The 21,308-nt window shown below is 38.7% G+C and overlaps 1 protein-coding gene across 5 annotated transcripts in view; it reads left to right on the plus strand.

Annotated features, from left to right (window-relative positions):
* The window catches only part of FRYL (FRY like transcription coactivator), a 916,813-nt gene extending 897,200 nt beyond the window's left edge, over positions 1-19,613 (plus strand). For 3 of the 5 annotated variants that reach the window (XM_053703981.1, XM_053703978.1, XM_053703980.1), the window contains 4 exons: positions 12,716-12,733; positions 13,803-13,913; positions 16,301-16,497; positions 17,361-19,613. In XM_053703981.1, the coding sequence (XP_053559956.1) occupies positions 12,716-12,733; positions 13,803-13,913; positions 16,301-16,497; positions 17,361-17,619 (585 nt within the window). In that variant the 3' untranslated portion in view covers positions 17,620-19,613. The remainder of the gene's footprint in view (positions 1-12,715; positions 12,734-13,802; positions 13,914-16,300; positions 16,498-17,360) is intronic. The other 2 variants (XM_053703979.1, XM_053703982.1) reach the window with 1 other exon arrangement.
* Positions 19,614-21,308: the final 1,695 nt, after the last annotated feature.

Below are 21,308 nucleotides of genomic sequence, written 5' to 3' on the forward strand. Positions count from 1 at the left end.
TTTAGAGGGGACAGGTGCTTTCAATGGATATGGTAGTTAAGTTGCTAATCCACACTTAAGTGAGCTTTATTACTATTAAAGTGTATCTCTAAAATATGAGCTAGCATTTATTTTCACTAGAGATGCCTGTTGGCTTCTCCAGTCAGTTTTATTTCTGTGCACAGGCCTAGGCAGCAACCATACCTGCTATGTGGACATGCATAGTGTGTATTAGCAAATTGTACCAACATAATGAAGCCACTATTTCACCATGGCTAGAATGCTGCTCACAGACAAATTCCTTTTTAACCTTTGGAAGCCAGAGAGATCTTCAACATACTGGATCCTGTACCACCCATCTTGTTCAGGATCCCATCGGCTTAAAGGCAGAGTAGCACAAGAGTAGACTTGCTTGAGTCTGTATGGAGAAACAAGTGACTTGATTGGCTGTACCTTGCACTATATTACAATTTTAAAAAGTGCATATAGAATAGGTAACAAGCACACAATTAGCAGTTAATCAAGATTGTCATCATTGCATTGTTTCTGTGTGATCTCATAGCGAGAGATTATAGCCTGCATATTCTCAGATGCAACATTGAAGCCAGCATGTGTATGGTCATCTTGCTCCTGAATTTAAGAACTAAGGCAAACCTCTTATGAGGGAAGAGAAAATAATAATATAAAAAAGCTATCTCCTGTGTTACATGAAATTTAACATTTAAAAGGACATGATACCCTAATATTAAAGCACATGAAAGTGGTGCAGCATATCTGTAAAAAGCTGACTAGAAAATATCACCTGAATATCTGTGTGAAAAAGGAAGATATAAGTATTCACACTACACTGTAAAGAGACTTTAAGCAGACAGTCAGGATGCTTGTCCAAGGACTTGCTAGGAAGTGTGCATCTGGCATGTGCAGGCACATTCATGTTATTATCCTATTCAGTTTAACCCCTTAAGGACCACAGCATTTTTGTGTTTGTGTTTAGCTGTAATTTTCCTCTTACTCATTTTCTGTACCCACACATATTATTTACCATTTTTCTCGCCATTAAATGGACTTTTTAAAGATACCATTATTTTCATCATATCATATAATTTACTATAAAAAAATATAAAATATGATGAAAAAATGGGAAAAAACACTCTTTTCTTTATTAATGAAAAGAGTCCACAACTGCATTCATTACTTTTGGGAATTCAGAACCTGGCCACCAGGAGGAGGCAAAGACACCCCAGCCAAAAGGCTTAAATACCTCCCCCACTTCCCTCATCCCCCAGTCATTCTTTGCCTTTCGTCCCAGGAGGTTGGCAGAGAAGTGTCAGAAGTTTTTGATAGTCTCTTATGGAGGGTAGTACTCTTTGGCATGGGACTGGAGTTTTAAGTAGTCCTGTCAGCCTCTCAGTGAGAGCATGGGTGAAAGTTAGAGTCCTCAGATGCAGGGAGAGTCTTTCTGCGAAACCATCCCGACTCATATTAACAGCTCCAAAAGCAATCAGCGTAGACGAGTTTTGCTGCCTGCTTTTTTCTCTCGAGTCCATGGCAGAAGCAACGCTACTATCTGTCACACTTGAAGGACCGTGTTCCTGTTCCACGGCATAGATTCTGGTAAGATTGTTTTATTTTACGTTCATCATGGATGTATTGTAATTACAACTGTTTATCCAAGAGGGGCTACAACCTTTCGGGGATAACTTTAACATGGACTGCATTTACCTTGTGACTCCATTTCCGCATTCCTGACCGTGTGGTGATGGAGAAATCCTAGTCAGCTAGTGTCTGGTTCTGTGGAGGTGGTGAGTGCCCCAGCCATTGGGGGGTGTAAGGTGCAGTTTAGATTTTTCTTATTGGTCCATTTTTTATTCAGTTTCCCAGTTATGGAGGATTCTGATTTTTTGGAGACGGATGTCAATGATTCAGACTCTACTTCTTGCGAAGAATATGAATGGGCCCGGGTGATACATGCCCATCAGTTATGTTCCAAATGCCGTTTTAGAGTGCCCTGTTCCTCGGGATCGGGGAATCGGGTGCCCACTGAGCCATCCGCCTCCCTACCACCAACTCTTACTAAGCATAAGTAACCCAAACGCTACTTATCTTCTATGGAGTGTGGCCTGTTCCCACAGGAGGTTACGACACAATTCCACATGGCCATATCTTTGGCGCTAGCGCATCTGCACCTCCCGGGAGTGTGCTTACGATATTGTCCATGTTCCGTTAACTGGGGCTCGTCAGGCGTGGGATCCCCTGGTCCAGTTCAGCCCTCCGGGAGAGCGACTGCCCCTGAGGCCTTAAGGGGTCAACCTTCGAGGCCAGTGTTTTCTTTTGTCCCTGCGGAGGTATGTTGCGCCTTTCGTTATAGACTGGTGCGCCTTCGTGTTCTGCACGTTTTTGGCGTTGCTGGAGGATCCCACTCTTAATGGGTTTGGGGATTCTCATTCTTAATCTTCAACTGGCTTGCATGTATATACATAAGGGGATGAAGTAATCTTCTTATAGTCTTTATTTGTGTATCCTTTTCCAGTTCTGAGATTGGAAGTCTCGGACCCCTGTTCCTGCGGGTCTGTCCGTTCTTCCTGGGCGATAACCTACGGGTTGCCTTATCTTTTTTTTTCATCCAGTGAGGATGATTTTTATTTGGTCTAAAGCTCATGATGTGGTGTGATGTTTTCTTCGGGAACTTTCTTCTCTGGAATTGATACTCACAATTTTGTGGTCGCACTCTTTACAAAAGTCTGTCTGACTGTTCTTATCCCTCCATCTCGGGGGAGACTCTATGTGGCCTTGACAGTGCTGGGGCCCTTGTTTTCAGGCTGGTCCTGACTGGGTACAGATCCTTCTGTCTTGAGGCTTAGTAAAGACATGTGGCGCTTTTTTATGTCTGGTTGGTCCGGTGAGGCCACCTAGTGATCGCAATATGATTTGTGTTGTTTACTTGTTTTATTTTACAAGCTGCAACTAGCATCCTGAGAGGACTTGAGTATCCGTGGTTGCTTAGAGGCATGGGGAATTGGTTCAGTCCTCATTCGCCTTTCAGTCTAGTGGGCCGGGACTCTGTTGAGATCCGCGGCGACATGCTCAGTCGTTTCTGATTTTTCCGGGAGCTAGAGTGTTCCTTCCCGTTGTGGGTTGGAGGCTTGGAGGAGTTAGGTCCTTCATACTGCCGTTCTTATGGTTTTACCTTTCATGGTCTCTTTGGAAGTGTCCTTTTAGGACTTATTCCTTTTAGAGGTTCTCTTCCTTTGGGTCAAGACTTTCTGGACTTTGTCCGTTTTTTCTGGCGGCTTAGGCCGCTTAATTAGGAAGTGAAGGCTGTGAGTCTTTGTCTTCCTTCGGGAGTTAGTCGTCTCCATATCAGGGGCAATAGGAGGTGTTGTCTCTCTTTCCAAGCTTTTTGCTTAGGGGATGTTTTTCTGCCTGGGTTCGGAAAGCTTTGCATTCTTCTCCCTTGGGTGTGGTCCTCTGGAACGTTAATCTGAAAGGATTATGGAGACTAGCCTTTCTACTCTCTTTCGGGTGACTCTGTTCTCGTTCTCATTTCCCTTAGGATTTCCCTTGGGGCCTTTGGGCTCTAGAGAAATTGCATGACTGTTGGGGGGTGTTGACCACCGGCTAATGGTGTTTTCTCCCCTTTGGGCTGGGAATTACTAATGAGTTCTGTATCCGTTCTCCGGGTTTCCCGGTTCTCATTCCCTGTGAGGTCTGATTGCTTCAGACGGGGTATCTTGTGTTCCCTGGGGGTGTCGTTCGTTCTACGATGATTCTGGGTTCTTGTCTTGGATCCTTCTTGTATGTCTGGAGACTTATGATCCTGTGAACTGGTTTGAGACGACCCAGAAATTTCAGGGACATACTTAGTATGTTTTAACTGCAAAAACTATCAAGGGATTGGTAATCAATCCTACCTGGGGCTCCTTTATTTATTCAAATATATATATATTTTTGAAAGTGTGTGAGTATGATAGAATTTTTTAGGCCAGAGTTCACATCCACCTTCGGGTACTGGTTATAAACTTTGAGGCCTGACTTGTCCTTCGGACGGAGTGTGCTCCTCTTCATGGGAAGTTTTTTCTCTGTTGGGTCAACAGTGGTGTCTAGATGATTTTTTCATTCTGCCCGTGTTTTGATCATACTATGGCTTAATGTCTTGTGGACATGTACGCTGTTCTTATCTGTGCCCTTCCCTTTTGAGGGGATAGTTTGTCTTCCTTATGAGCTGGGGGTTCCTCTCACTGGAGGGGCTCTCTCTGCATCAGTGTGTAAAAAAAATGGTATTGCAGGATGCCTCATCGAGGCATCACTGCAATACCATGAAAGCGACATGAAGCGATCAGGATTGCTTCCACCGCTTCAAACCCCTAAGGACTACAGGGTACGCCGTTGGTCGTTAACTGACCTTTTTTGTAGGACGTACCCTGTACATTCTTGGTCGTTAAGGTGTTAAATAAGTTCTATGGAATCTTATTAGATTTCAGTGAAATATCACAAGATCACAGCAAAGGCAAATCATCACATCAGCACTGTTGATGCTGATTGGTTATTTTTTTTTTTTTTACTTGCAGCTTTACAGCAGCTGAAGTATAACCGTTTACACAGCACTTTCTCTGGTGAGCTGAAGAAACTTTAAGGTAAAATATTTAACTTTTTTACATAGAGATGTTCAGGTGATATTTTCTAGTCAGCTTTTTACAGCTACGCTGCATCACTTTCAAGTGATTTAGCATATGAGTATTATGTTCCTTTAAGTTTTATTAAGTGATGAATTAACTTTATTGCTTTACTTTCAATGCAAAAACAAAATGTTTCAGCAAGAATAAAACGTTTGACCGTTATCTTTTTCTAAAATAAATATGGAATTGTTTTAACTGAGCCTCCTAATACTGTCCACCCACACAGACTGTTTTGTTGTTGTTGTTGTTTTTTTTATACAGCTCTGAACTTTGCAGCCAATTAGAAGTTGCATCTTTTGGATAAATGACAGCACTGCATTGCTGCCATGCCCGCTGATTGGCTTTGTGGAGAAGAGCAGTGTAAATAAGCAGGATTAGGAGGCCCAGATAAATCTCTTGGCCTTCCTTAAAAAAATACTTACTAGGTGAGATCCAACTCCCAAAGGGAGCCTGACCAGAAGATGACTCACATCTGCTTAAAGGTGTCTGCTTACCAGACTCTCATTACTACATCTGTCCATCATAGGCTTGACAAGACTAAGTCCCTCTCTCACCTAGTAAGTATTTGCAATGGAGGCTTCAGCTTACCTCTCCCATCTCTGGTTTGTTCTGGTAGACAGAAGGCACATAATGTAAAGTTTCCACTTTGGTGGACAGACTGTTGCCATTTTGCATATATAAGGCTTCAGGAATGGGTGCTGCTATCCTGACATTTTCAGCATTCTTGAATATAACTGTGTTGCATAGAGATTTTTTTTTTCTAAAACAGAATTTTGATTTAAACACCTTTTTTCTATCATCATAAAAGGACTACCTTGTCCATTTTATGGACCATTGCATACAGTAGAATCTCATAATCAAGTGCATAATAAAAAAATACAATGCAATAGCACTTGCGTTTTAAATGAACAGTAGATTTTTTTTCTCTGACATTTTTAAAATGTACTAATATTAAAATTGCAGACTCTATATGAATCAGACCAGTAAGCTAGCAATTTCATATCCTTATATATACATAGTTTATTACATTTTATACAATACATTGTATGTTTAAAACACTATAAACAAGCATGAATTTCCAGCAATTCAATCTGAAAAACTGTACATTAAACTGGGACCCTAAGCCTCTTTTTGGTACACCCTGCCTTTTGTAGACTTTTCGGAGAAGTCTCATTGCCTGATATGAGCCCCGGCTTGGGACCACACAGACCACGCTCTTGAAGTTCTCAGATTCCACTTTGCAAAGCTCCAACTAGTTAGACCCCACCCACACTGCCCAATCCTGTTGTGATGTAAAAGCTCCACCCTCCGACTGTCCAAATCCAAATCACTCTCTCTCCCCCCTCCACCACCTTAAACCTTTTCTGTAGTTTTAACTAAATCATTTTTGGGAGATTTAAAGGGACATTATACACTAGATTTTTCTTTGCATAAATGTTTTATAGATGATGCATTTATATAGCCCATACAGTTTTGTTTTTAAAAATGTATAGTTTTGCTTATTTTTAAATAACATTGCTCAGATTTTCAGCCTCTTAACCAAGCCCCAAAGTTGTAGGAGAATTTCAATGTATACCTTCTCCAGCTTGCTTGTGTAAAGGGTCTTTTCATATGCAAAGGAAGTGGTGGGGGGGGGGTCTAAAATTTCCAACTTGCAGTGGGTGTTCCAGTAACCTTTTAAACTGAGCTAAACTGGAAACTTCAAAGTCAGTTTTTAAACGGTATCAGTATCTGTGCATATTATTTTTTATAGTAGTGTCTATTACATGCAGTTATATTAAAATTGTTGTATACTGCCCCTTTAATAGATACATAATCCTTGTTTAAAGTTTCATCTTCCTACACAACAAATAGGTTTAGCTTTTTTGCAACTTTCTCAAATAAGTTATCTATAGATATATCAGTAAAGGAAACTAAACATTAAAAAGTTTTTTTGGTCAACAATTTGATACATGCGAAGGATATAGAGAGAGATACATTTGCACTAGATATGTTTTTATATAAAAAAAAAAAAAAGTTCATGTTGAGCCTCATAATGAATTCATTGCACACAAGTGTGGAAGCTATATACATTTTCATTAGGCATAATGTGTGCTCAGTGAGGGTGTACAGTATCTTTAGCAGTGGTACCACCAAACTTCCACGTATGTCTAATTGTTTTTATAATATGTTCTATTCATAGCAGATAAGAGAATTCTGTGACACACACACAAACCGAACAACAAAAAGCAAAGATGGCACCCTACAGAGAATAATTTCCTTGAATGATAAGTGATTAACTGTGATAACAGTAATGAGTTGAAAATTGGAATATAAATATGGATAACAAAAAGAATACATCACCTTTTTAGCAAAAACAGTAATGTGTAATGATAGCAATAAATATATAATAGGTAACCAGGCAATGTAAAAATACAAATAACATGTCAGAGGATCTAATTTGTTTGCTTCAAGACCTTAAGAACTGTAGTTAGATTTAAGCAAACAATTTCTAGCATGGATATGGAAGAGCGGCAGTTAGGTTTGTTAAAAAAATATATTGCATTAAAACGGTTAAAAGTAAAAGCTCTTAAAGTTGTAGCTTGGTGTAAATGCAGGATTATGCATAAATTATACCTATGTATCACTGATTGTTGGCTGCAACTGTTTTGTTTCAAGCCAAACATGAAAACAAAATGTATATTTATCACACACAGGAACATTCATTTATCAAAACAAAAACTAATACAATTTTAAAGAAAGAACCATTTAAATACTGAGTACAGTCTGGAATAATGTTGATTGGTAGTTTGTACCTTCACATGGAGATTTATGACAAACCTAGTTTAAAAAAAAACCTGCCATCATGAAGAAGAATGTGGGGTGTTTATTGTCGTACTAGTTTGCGTGCAACAGGTGGAACACATAATGTGAGATTACTGTATATCTGCATAATAGTGTTTTTTATTGCCTTCCTCTCACCAGTGCCCAACATTGTTTTAGCAATATAATACAGATCTGTTAAAATTCATTCATGGAACATAAAGTATAAAAATATTAGGTTTTTTAAACCAATTACTTTTTATATTACTGAGCATTTATCCCCAGCAAAGAGGTTACAGACGCAGCTAAAATGCATGGTATTGTTTATCCTGTGAAAGACACAGCCCACTGGCCAATCAGGAGCTGCATAAGTACATATCCACCAGTCACCACCTGTTTCCTACTCAGGAGTGGCAATACATTTTACCTAAATACGTTATTTTCCAAAGCATTTTGTTAAAAAAAAAGAGGGGGGGGTGAATTTATTTGAAAATAAAATGCTCTAACAAAACCGAGTAATAGAGCATTTCAATTTTACAGCTTAAAGCGACATGAAACCCAATTTTTTTCCTATGACATGGAGAGTCCACAACGTCATTCCAATTACTAATGGGATATTTAACTCCTGGCCAGCAGGAGGAGGCAAAGAGCACCCCAGCAAAGCTGTTAAGTGTAACTTCCCTTACCCATAATCCCCAGTCATTCTCTTTGCTTCTGTCAATGGGGTTGTGCAAAGTTGGTGTTTGAAGAAATTAATCCTTTTATAGGTACTTTTCCCTGCAAGCAAGGATTGGGGTCTAGCTGTGTCCACGTCAGTCTCTTGAGTAAGAGTAGTGGTGGCTTTTAGCAGTTAAAAGGCGGCGAGGAAGTCATTGCTTTACTTTTAACAATTTGCTACCCCTTTGTGGAAAGCTAGAGTTAGTTACTCTGTTCTTTCTTTTCCTACAGGTCCATGACAGGGAGCGTAGTGCCTGCCACCCCTAAGGATCAGCATCTATTATGCAGTTGTATCTAAGGTAAGTGCCTTTGCCTTCTAGGTACAGAAGGACAGCAGCACGTAAGAGGTTAACCCTCTTTCAGATCCTTTTTTTTTATCTAAGGGACATAATAATCCTTATTTAATAAAGGATTCATATGGGGATAATATTTTTGGCACATGAAATATGGAAGCAGTTTATTTAATATTTATTCAGTATGAGACTTGAGGGAAAGATTTCTCTAATTTGGCTAAGGGATGTGAGGTGTTAAATAGTAAGGGATACCCTTTATTATTTATAATGAGACTATGTATGAGGCTTTGGGCTGTTTAGGGCTTATTGGTGTGAAACGGTAAAGCCGTTTTTAGGCTGTGCTTTATACTCATGATTTTTTTTTCTCGGCATAGAGATGTTGCGCAGTTTACTTTAAGCCCCGCTCACGTGACACCCGCGCTTCTGGTTTAGCGGAGCAGTGCCGTTGCGACCTCAGTTGCTACGCAGGAGAGAATCAGCTCTTCAAGTTTGGGCTGTATTTTCCTATTATGCCCAGATCGTTTAAGAGGACAAGGTCTCTTCAAGGAGTCCATTTTTCCTCTTGTTAGTGGGGTATTACTTTTGGCGGTAGGAGCCTCAGGCAATCTGAGGTGTTTTTGTCTAAAAGTTTTCTTTATATGTTTAATATTACAATTTTATATTTAATCTTTTTTATTTTATTTGATATTTTAATTTTTGAATTTGCTTAATTCTTTTATTTTGCAATTACTTGTGGGACTTGTTTCCTCTTAACCATAGACTCAAAACAGGATCAGTCCATCTCCATGGATAAATGTTTACTTTGTTTAGAGGCCCATATTGTTTTGCCTATGCAATTTAGCTCTTCTTGTTTAACCAAGACTTTGAAATTTAAGGATAAATTACTCCCTTCTGAGCCTACTGTCTCTCAGCATAATGCTGTGCGTGACATGCCTCAGCTTTCTTCTCAAACGTCCCAAGCCTTAATTGTTTCTCATACTGTGCCTTCTGTGTCCTCTCATCCACCTGGGGGTGTTTACCTGGGGACTTTGCCACTCGTATTTCTTCTGCAGTAGCAGCGGCTTTGTCAGCTTTCCCTTCATCGGGTAAGCATAAGAGAAAATTTTAACATTTGCCTGATACTAAGGCTTCTGACTCTAGGACTGCATTAGCCAATCTTTCTCAGATGTCTGATGAGAATACTTCAGTAGCTTCTGAAGGTGAGACTCTGACACTCTAGCAGAAAAATCTTCAGAAACTGAAGAGGTTAATTTTAGATTTAAGCTTGAACACCTCCGGTTACTACTGAAGGAGGTTCTAGCTACTTTAGACAACTCTGAGCCTTTGGTTGCTGTCAACCACACAAAGTCTTCTAAATTGAATAGAGTTTACGATTCTCCATCTTCTGAGGAGGTTTTTCATGTCCCAGGAAGATGTCTGAAAGTATTGCTCAGGAATGGGATAAACCAGGGGTTCCTTTTTCCCCTTCCCCTGTTTTTAAGAAGATGTTTCCTGTTGCTAATTCTATTCGTGACTCATGGCGCACTGTTCCTAAAGTTGAAGGAGCTATTTCAACCACCAGGGAGGGACTCAGAGTTCCTTAGCCATGAAGGAGGTGACTTGCATTCTCTATATCAGACCACATACACACAAAAACAATTTAATCCCGCAACCAGAGCTGCCACTAGAAATTTTAGGGCCCCTGACTCAGCCAGAGCCAGTTTTCAGGCCCCCCCCCCCCCCAGCACCCCCTGCATTCTGCAGTGGGCGGAAGCCCTTGATTGTCTTCTATCTGCCATCAACATTCCAGGAGGGGACAACTGGGAGGCAGATTTGCTGAGCAGACAGACCTTTCATGCTGGGGAGTCCTTTCATGCCGGGGAGTAGGCTCTCCATCCGGAAGTGTTCTTTCAGATAACCCTCAAGTGGGGGGTTCCAGAGTTGGATCTGATGGTGTCCCACCAAAACACCAAAGTTCCAAAGTATGGTTCAAGTGAAGAGATCCTCATGCCATTCTGATAGATGCTCTAGTGGTTCCTTGGAGGTTTTCTCTGGCATATCCGTTTCCTCCTTTTGCTCTCCTTCCATGAGTCATTGCTCATATCAAACAGAAGAGAGCATCAGTGATCCTAATAGCTCCTGCATGGCCTCGCAGGATCTGGTTCGCGGACCTAGTAAGGATGTCATCTCTACCTCCTTTGAGGTTACCTCAGAAGAAGGACCTTCTACTTCAGGGTCCTTTCCTCCATCCAAGCCTAGATTCTCTGAAGCTGACTGCTTAGATTGAACGCTTAATTCTGTCTAGACGTGGTTTTTCTGAAGCTGTCATTGAAACTATTATTCAGGCTCGAAAACCTGTTACTCGCAAGATTTACCATAAGATATGGCATAATTATCTTTATTGGTACGAATCTAAGGGGTTTTCCTGGAGCCGGGTGAGGATTCCCCGGATTTTGTCTTTTCTTCAGGAGAAGGGTTTATCGGTCAGTACCCTAAAGGGTCGGATTTCTGCATTATCTATCCTTTTGCACAAACATCTGGCAGGCGTACCAGATGTTCAAGCCTTTGTACAGCCCCTGATTAGAATCAGGCCTGTGTTTAAGCCTGTTGCTCCCCCCGTGGAGCCTTAATTTAGTTCTTAAAGTTTTACAGCAGGCTGCGTTTGAGCCGATGCATGTTGTTGATGTAAAATTGTTATCCTGGAAGGTTTTGTTTCTTGTTGCTATTTCTTCTGCTCGCAGAGTATCTGAGCTTTCCACTCTGCAGTGTGATTTCCCTGTACCTTTGTTTTTCATGCTGATAAGGCGGTCCTTCATACTAAATAGGGGTTTCTTCCTAAGGTGGTGTAGGATCGAAACATTAATCAGGAAATTGTTGTTCTTTCTTTTTGTCCTAATCCTCCTCCTCAAAAGGAACGTATTTTGCATAACTTGGATGTTGTGTGGGCTCTAAAATTTTACATACAAGCTACTAAAGATTTTCGTCAATCTTCTGCCCTGTTTGTTGTTTTCTCTGGAAAGTGTAAGGGTCAGAATGCCACTTCTACTACTCTGTCTCTCTGGTTGAGAAGTTTAGCTTATGAGACTGCTGGACAGCAGCCTCCTGAAAGACTTACGGCTCATTCCACTAGTGCTGTCTCCTCTTCTTGGGCTTTCAAAAATGAAGCTTCTGTGGAAAAGATTTGCGGCAACATGGTCCTCTATGCATACTTTTTACATACTTTATACTTTTGCCTCGGCCAAGGCTTCTTTTGGGAGAAAGGTTCTTCAAGCGGTGGTGCCTTTTGTTTAGGTCCTCCTGTCTTTTTCTCCCTCCCTGTTCATTCAGTGTCCTCTAGCTTGGGTATTGGTTTCCACTAGTAATTGGAATGACATTGTGGCCTCTCCATGTCATAGGAAAGAAAACAAAATTTATGCTTACCTGATAAATTTGTTTCTTTCCGGACATGGAGAGTCCACGACCCCGCCCTCTTTTTTTTATTATAATTCGGCAGTTTTTTTTAGTAAACCTCAGGCACCTTTTCACCCTTGTGTTTCTTCTTTTTCCATTTTCCTTCGACTAAATGACTTTGAATTATGGGTAAGGAAAGTTACACTTAACAGCTTTGCTGGGGTGCTCTTTGCCTCCTCCTGCTGGCCAGGAGTTGAATATCCCACTAGTAATTGGAATGACGTTGTGGACTCTCCATGTCCGGAAAGAAAGAAATTTATCAGGTAAGCATAAATTTTGTGTTTTTATTTCATTTTTCAGATAGAGCATACATTTTTAAACAACTTTCTAATTTACATCTATTATTTTTGCTTCAATCTCTTGATAACATTTATTGAAGGAGCAACAATGCACTACTGGGAGCTAGCTGAACACATAGGTAGGGGAGTGACAAGAGGCATAGCTATGCAGCTAGCTCCCAGGTACTGTGCCTACCAATGTATGCTTTTCAACAAAGGATACCAAGAGAGCAAAGCAAATGAGATAAAATAAGTAAATTGGATATCTGTTTTGGGTTTCATGTCCTTTTAAGCTACAGTCATTATGAAATATACCATTTAATGAATTGTTTGCACAGTATGAGGGTGTATCAATTACAATAGTGTCATTTCTAAAGTGCTGTTGCTGTTCTGCTACGTTTACCTTCCTTTTAGTGAGAAGGGCTTAGATCATTGGTCACTGCTTGCCTGGGGCTTCAACAATCCCCAGTACATAATTATCACTAACTTTTGGTCTTTTTCTTCCTTTGTGTTTTTTTGACCTGCTCACCTTCTTGCTAAGCAAATGGAAATTCTAGCAGTAAGTGACGGTTCTTGATTTCTCCAATACTAAAACATGTCAGATCAAAAAGCTGACCTTCATTTGTCTTGTCCATTTGTTATCTAGCAACTCCCGCCATTGTAAGGTTACAGTGTGTTCTAGAACTGCATAGTCTTTGTCCATGAAATGTTGACTGCTCATTAATGAATTCATACACAATTATCATGTAGCCTTGGTTGTATTAGCTCCATCTTCTAATCCCAGTTACATGACATTAGAATGTAATTATTCACAATGCCACTTAGCAGCAAATACTGTATCATAAGACTAGTATGTGCACTTGTGTACTAACCGCAAACACAACTTACCTATTTAAACTATGGGATATTCATTTGTAAACAAGATGATCTTTTAGTCTCACCAGAAGTTCACAAAGGTTTCAGTTGAGATTTTTGTAGAGCCTATTAGTGCCAACATTATTCAGCCCCCATAGATTTAAAGTCTGTGTTGGTAAATAAAGTGCAAACCAAATCATTTATGCACTTAACCAATTTTTATAGTGACCTGCATTTGCAATAGTGTAAGTTACAGAGATCTAAATCATAGACATATCTAATCCTGACATTAATATTGTCCAAAAGATATTGCAGGCAGTCTGTCAAAAAGATGACATTTAAGTGACATCTTTTAGAGTTGTGGGCTTGCTACTAATTTTACTGTTCTTCGTCAAATTGATTTCTAATAATCTGCTTATTTCTGAGTAGCATTTTCCTAGGCCAGGGGTCAGAAACCTTGGCTCTCCAGATGTTTTGGAACTACATTTCCCATGATGCTAAGACATTCTTTAGGCTGTCTGAGCATCATGGGAAATGTAGTTCTAAAACATTAGGAGAGCCAAGGTTGCTGACCCCTGTCCTAGGCAATACTTTGTTTGTTATTTTTTTCCAATTTTTCTTCTTTCTTTAATTTATATTAACAATAACTTAGCTAATGAAGCCTGATCTTCTTTTGCACTAAACAGCATTTAATTCCTGAATCCACTGCTAGGTAGTTGCCTGTGATTATTTTCACTAATAATTATGTATGTTAACCTTTCATTTGTTTCTAGGAACTTGAACTTTGCCGAAGATTATACAAGTTGCACTTTCAACTGCTACTCTTGTTCCAAGCCTATTGCAAGCTTATTAATCATGTTGACACTATCAAGAAGGGGGCAGAGGTATGTTTCCTGATTTTATTGATGAACACATGTACACTCCTGAACCTATGTAGATATGCTGTTATGGAAAGCCACTGCATTTCATAAGAGATGTAAATTGGAAACTAATTTATGTTAGTCCATTATGAAAGTGGCGCTACTGGATAACTTTAAAGGGATTTGAAGCACAAACATTTTCTTTTGTGATTCAGACAGAGCATACCATTTTTAAAGTGTTCAATTTACTCCTATCGTCAAATTTGCTTTGTTCCCATGGTATTCTTTGTTAAAGAGATACTAAGGTAGGTGTCTGGACCACTGCATGGCAGGAAATCGTGCTGCCATCTAGTGGTCTTGCAAAAATGCTACCAAATAGTGCTCAAGACAGAAAAGTTGTTTAAAGTTGCACGCTCTATCTAAATGACAAAAATGTTGTGTTTCTAATCGCTTTAAGCACAGGAAAAATACAGGCTATGTAAAACCATTTCGCATTGGTTAGATATTTTAATTTAAAAAAACATTTTAATATTCCTTCAGCTAGTAATACTGTAGCTTCACATTAGTTTATTATGAGAAATACATCAAAATCAGCTTTTAACTCTTCTTTGAAGGTTGTTGTTTTGCATTCCCTGAGTGCAACCTTTTACTTATTTGATTGTCAGTATTTATATATCAAGAAAGCCTGGTAATGCTAAGACATAAAGAAGCACTTCATGGCTAAAAAGAATAGCAAACAAGGAAGATAACTGTGTGGGCTTTTGGTACGTTTAACATACAGTAACGTAAACATTGTAGGTAAATGCCAAACACTAATGATTGTTAACTTCTTTTTTTATTATTATTCTGTTACAAATATTGTGCTCTTTCTTTCTAAGGTTGTTATAGTCCAGGAAATTCCTTACATGTGGGAATTCACTTCCTAGCCACCAGGAGGAGGCAAAGAGCACCCAACAACAAATCTCTTCCCTCTCTTCCAGTAGTTCTTTGCCTTGTCAACTAGGAGCAGGCAAGATTATAGATGTTCCCGTTTTGAAGAATTGCAGGAAGGTTAGACCCTGAATTTCCCTCAATGGATTGTTCCTGGAAGAGAGGGTTTAAGGAGAGTACTGGCTGTGCAGATGTACATCTTCTTGTTGGAGTTGTAGACACAAGCCTGCCACAGATGATGGTGGGATACTTCTTTAGCCTCCTTCTGTTTGATCATGAAGTGTACTCGCTCAAGATATCCTCTGCTGTTAGTTAAAGCACAGGATGGGCTAACTACTGTCTCCCAGGTCTGCAGCTACCGTCTTCTAGGACTGCAACTTAAGGGGGTAAGGACAGTGTAAGGAAGGGTCTGTTGAGGGGTAAGTACCCATATGCTTTTTCAGCCCACAAGCCCTTAGTGGCAGCACTTGTGTATCATAGCCCAGAACTATTGTATAGTATCACTAGTCTACATGTGTACTATAGCACACAATATTAAATATGTTAGAGCAGTCTTTTTTTATAACGAAGAAGGGGGTTTAGTTTTATTTCCCTTTGGTATATTAGCGTGTGTGCATTACTTTGGCGCAGTATGACCGGTTGGTTACTCTTATGGGCGCGGGCGGGTTCTGCTCTCAGATCTCCCCTTCATTTTGACTTCTAGTCCTTTCAGTGTACCGGGGATACTCTAGCAGTGCAGTGAGGGGGGTGACTGAGCACAGCATGTCACCTTGGTCAGTGGAGTGGACTACATTTATTTCCACGCGTTTAGACTTTTTACGCGCTTGCTGAAATTGGTTGTGAAATTCACGCTGTGCAGAGGGATACAATATTTTCCGTGTCAGTATGTAATGGCCAGCATTATGAGGGCTAAGGACTCCTCCTCTCATGCGTAGCAACCAGGTAAGGGATGTTGCATTAGGATAGTACTTCCCTGTTCCTTCTCTACATCTTTGTTAATCCTTAAGATATTTTGTTTATGATGAGTGGGGCTCCATTCTATCCCCTCACGTCGCCAAATTTGTTACCACACTGGGAGGGGAGTAAGCACCAGTGCAGGGTTCAGAAATTAAGTCACCTTAGCTTTCTGCATTTTTCTTTCTCATTCAATGAGAGATGGCTGAGAAAACTAAACTGATAACAAAACAATTGTTTTAAACTAGGTCTGGGACTCTAGAGTGTCCTTTTCCATCTGTCTTCTACAGGCAGGGCTTCCATACTTAGATTAATTTAACAAATAAGTAGCACAATGGTGTATGTTAGTCTCGATAGAGCTTTGGCATATCAGACCTTTTCAGTATGTGGCCATGAAGTGAATTTCCACAAGTAAGGATTTCATGGACTATCACCACCAAGAAAGAACATAAGTTATCAGGTAAGCATAAATGATGTTTTCCATCATATTTAGTTAGGGACTAACTTCTGGCTTTACGTTGTTTTAGGTTATAAATATGTCTGAGGAGCTTTCCCAGTTGGAGGCGTGCCTAAAAGAAGCAGAATCATCTGCAGATGTTGACATTGAAGACTGTGATGCTTCAGAGTTTTGCCAGGCTACCACTGAGGCTGCAGTTCATTCTGTAATCGAAAGCTTAAAATCAAAAGAGTTTTTGTCTGCTATCCTGCAGGTCAAGGCTTTCAGGTACAGTTTTATTTGCTATGATTTACTAAAGGAATTGTAACAATTAACATTATGGGTGCTTTCGAATGCTTTGAAAGATGGCTTTTTTTTGTGGGTTCGTTTTTTAAGTAGGAAAAATCGCAAGTTCTGCTAAATTTTGTACGTCTTTTCAAATACTGCAATGTCCTGTTTGTAATTTTGTTTGTTTTATTTAAAAATTTTATACCAAAATAATCAAAACTTTAGAGCGTTTACCTTTTACAGAGTATTCTCTAAGTAAAGGGACTTTAAAGACTAATGCAGTCTCAAAGGGTTGTTTTATTGGTTATATCACTTTTAACATAGAAATATCAAATATATTATAGCCGAGGAGTCGGCTCTGTTTTTTTATTGGAACGGGGATGTCCAATCTGTTTTTTTTATATTTGTTTTGTAATTTTGTTCACAGAGTTTGCAAAGTAATTTTGATGTTTTTGAGGTGCAATAAAATATTTCCACTTTCTGCATTTAATATATTTTTTCTTGTGCTTTCTCTAATGGGTCCATATAATCTGAGACAGTTTTTCCTCCAGGTTACCTAAGCACCCATAACATTATTTTACTATATTTTGTTTATTTTTACTTTTTAGAGCTGCCACAATAAGTGTATTAATATAGTTAGTGTACATTATGGTTGTATACATTTATTACATATTATCAACATTCAAAGCTCATTTTAAATATTTTATTTATTATTATATTTATTTATCAAGCTAACTAAACCACTTAATTTTGGCTGCAGCACAATGGATTGAAGCATTAGTTGATGTGGTATTTACATGGCAAATTGTTGGGGGGGTTTCAGGAAGTTTCTCCATATTTCATAATCTCTTTCTGCTTTCTAGATCGATTTGGCCCAATGATATTTTTGGCAATTCAGAAGACGATCCAATCCAGACATTGTTACATATATACTTCCGTCATCAAACGCTGGGACAAACAGGCAGCTTTGCAATTGTTGGCTCAAAGCAGGACATGTCCAAGGCCAATTCGAAGCTTATGGAGTTAAATTTGGAAATTAGAATGTCTCTAAGAATGGTGCAGTCGTACCAGCTATTATCTAAAGCCACCCCAGTCACTGATATGGTGTGCACTGAATTTTGAGAACCTTTTCTCAAAGGGATGTTAAAATTAAAGCACTGGATGTCTGTGGATCTTATCAAGCACCTTGTTTACTGTATATGTTTGACTTGCATTGTTTATGTGACTGCTGATCTCCATTAAGAGGAAGGATCACACTGCAGTTCCCCAGCTAAGGACACAGGGAAGATGGACTGTCTTGTTTCTTACAATGGATGTGTGTGCAGATGCTTTTTGTTTTGTTTGTTCCGTACCTACAACCCAGATGCATAAGGGCTAACATTCTGTACATAAGAGCAGTTGCATATGGCCTCCCAGCTGTTAAGTCCAAAGGAATCTAAGAGACGTGATGCCAAAGTCTGTGCTAGTGTGTCTTGCCTAAAGGCACTCTTTGGTTCCTTCTCATTGTTGAGTATCAACTGCCAGACAAATGTACAGCTTCCTGAAGATTGTCCATTGAGATTCAGAACATGGCTTACAAAGACTGTGAAAAAATCACAGACTCTCAATATTTTTCTTTGTATTTTTATTTTGTATTTTTTTTCTTTTCTGTCTGAGCAAATGGGTGATATGTAGAATGTGTGCATTTTCACCGTATGGCTGCGTGTACATAGTCTCTGAGCATGCCTCAAAGAGTACTGCAACATTATTTTTGGAAATTTTTTTATTTTATTAGCTCTAACACTTCATAGCGTGTAAATGTTAGCACATTTAATTATTTTAAACTGGGCTTTCCCCAGTATTTCTAAAAGAAATAATATATCTTAACTTTATTAGAATGCTGCTCAGTTCTCTGACCAGTGCTTATGGTATAAATATTGATAACTAACCAAAAAGTAGCTGCCTGCAGAGACTTTAAAATGTATATTTAGATATTTGCTGCCCAACAGCAATTCTCATTAGAAGAACAGATAACTTATTTTATCCTGTATATATTCTAGAATTTCCATATTATGTTAAACCAGTATTTTCTTGTAAATGCGTGCAGTGCACTGTTATAGGATAATAGGTGTACAAAGGCCAGATAAAAACCTTTCACTGCTGGGCAGGTCTACAGGGACTCCAGAACCAGTCTGGGAATGTGGATTAACCTCTCAGGTACCACAGAGGGATGCAGCCCAGTTATCTTCAATGATTTGCAACTCACTCTGGTAGCCAAAGAGTTAAAAAAATGGTGGACCTGATAGTGATAGAATACCTATATTTTATGGCATAGTCTAGAACGTTCAGGTGAAAGGATATATTGATGTATTTTTGTTTCATCATAATTTGTGTTGCTTTGAAGGGGGCTCTTGAAAAATAAACAGGGAAAGCTACCAAAAAAATAAATAAAACCACTGCAATATGAGCTCACTGTAAATTGAAATTCTGTAGCACAAATGAACAGATTTCTGTATACACCAACAGCATTTTTGTAAAATAAATGAATGTAGCCTCATGGATCCTGTCTAATAAATGATTATCCTAAATTTTATACACTTCTTTACCCACTGTGATTAAAAAACAAAGTTATATATTTATTTCTTTATAAAACAATGTCTTCTTGAATATAAATAATGTTACTTGCATTAGCTTTGGCTGTAGACCTCAGATAATAATTATCATGTATTAACCGTTTAATACTTGGAACCTGCAGACCTATATAAATAGTAGGTGCTATGGCTTTGAAGAGGTTAAACATTGGACAATGTGCACTATGAAAAACCAGCTATCATGGTCCTTTATGAAGAATCCCTTAACCTGAAAGAAGGCATGAAGCCCATGTAGGACACAGGGATTATGAAGATAAATGACTAATATCAGTCATCATGGCACATTGAATAATCACTGTATTTTCTGATCAGAAGAAAATAAATTATTTTGATAGGTATGTGGTACTTTTAGATGGTGTTCTTAATTTAAAAAACTAAATAACTGGAACAAGTAATATTTGTTCTTGTTTAAGGGAGTGCATTACACTTTTATTGTAATTACATCATCTTAGAAGCCCTTTTTGTAAAATAAAAACTTTGTATATATTACTGTGCATTTCATTTTCTTTATCTAAGAATGGATATAAAGTGTGCTACGCATAACTGGCATCAGCAGTGAAAGACATTTAGGGGAAGGTAGCCATACTTGTTTAGCTGTGTTTTCAACGCAGCTGGCCATTGTGTTTTATTGTCACGTTGTATCAGTCTAATTTGCTATTGTTATTGGACAGACATAACATTTTATGCATTTTTTTTTTTTAAATCAGTTTTTATTGAGGGAAAGAATAAACATGCGGGCACGGACAATTACCCAACAGCATGGTATGCATCACATACATAGCAATTATCAATTACATCGTCATATACGCTGTACAACAGAGAAACAAGAATAGCAGGATACAAGTAGTCTCCAACAATCTTCAGCTATTTTATGCATTTTTAATAATACTCGGATCTTTACATTTTCACCATGTGACTCGGTATGATGATCTCTCCCAATATATAGTAACGACTGTAATAGACATGTAACCAAAGATCAGTTTATTTGCAGACTAGTTCATATAAGCATTTAGTATTTTATTAGTCCACTGATAATAATCATATTGGTCCATGAATAAAATGGGGATGATCTTCTTTATTGCATGCTGATACATAAATGCATACAGTCTCAAATGCAAACCCATACAGAGACTAATTGAATGAATACAGAAACATACTACAATGCACAGTCAAGCTAGGCACTTTTGATAATTTGTTATGGTAAAGAATTGGTTTGTCAACATTAGGATTTTAAGCACCATAAGCAGCTAGAATCGGTTCTTGTATAAAAGCAATTTCTGCGTGTAATGTTTTAAGATGTTAAATAATTGGCTTTTGTTTGATTGGGTAGATGATGCCCCCAACATTCCAGGATATAATCCTTATAATTTTATCTTTAAGCAAATAGAATATCCCTAATTGCTTATTAATAATATAATATAATCCTGTGGCATTTTTAAGTCCTGGAAAAATGTAAAACCATCTGGGGTTCTAAACAGTATACTATAAAATAGTTTTTCCCTTAATGTGTTTCCAATTACTTTTTTTAACAGCTGCAGAGTATAACATTTATGAGATTTGCTTTTTAAGGCTTATTTATGTATATGAATTAGCTGATTTTGTGTTTTTAAGTCACAACCTAATAAAATGGGTTGAACTTGTAGGTATTATCAGATCTCATTACTTTATCACATTGTGCAAATATACCTGCTTCTTTATCTTATATCTGTCCATATACCAATCACCAATACTTGGAGAGAACAATGGAAAATTAAAATTTTCTTACCTTATCTCTTCTATAACCCACTGGGAGTGTAATTTCGTCTGTTTGCTGTGTTTACACAGCTTGGCCTCGAGGCCAAAAACTTTAAGGATAGGTGTGGATACCACAGGCTAAATAAACTATTTCTTTCATCTAATTGGCAATAGTCCATGAGCTAGTGACGTATGGGATATACAATCCTACCAGGATGGGCAATGTTTCCCAAACCTCAAAATGCCTATAAATACACCCCTCACCACACCCACAATTCAGTTTTACAAACTTTGCCTCCTATGGAGGTGGTGAAGTAAGTTTGTGCTAAGATTTCTACGTTGATATGCGCTTCTCAGCATTTGTTTATCCCAATTCCTCTCAGAGTACAGTGAATGTCAGAGGGATGTGAAGGGAGTATCACCTATTGAATGCAATGGTTTTCCTCA

This window comes from Bombina bombina, chromosome 2 (genome assembly GCF_027579735.1).
Source record: "Bombina bombina isolate aBomBom1 chromosome 2, aBomBom1.pri, whole genome shotgun sequence".
Lineage (NCBI taxonomy): Eukaryota > Metazoa > Chordata > Amphibia > Anura > Bombinatoridae > Bombina > Bombina bombina.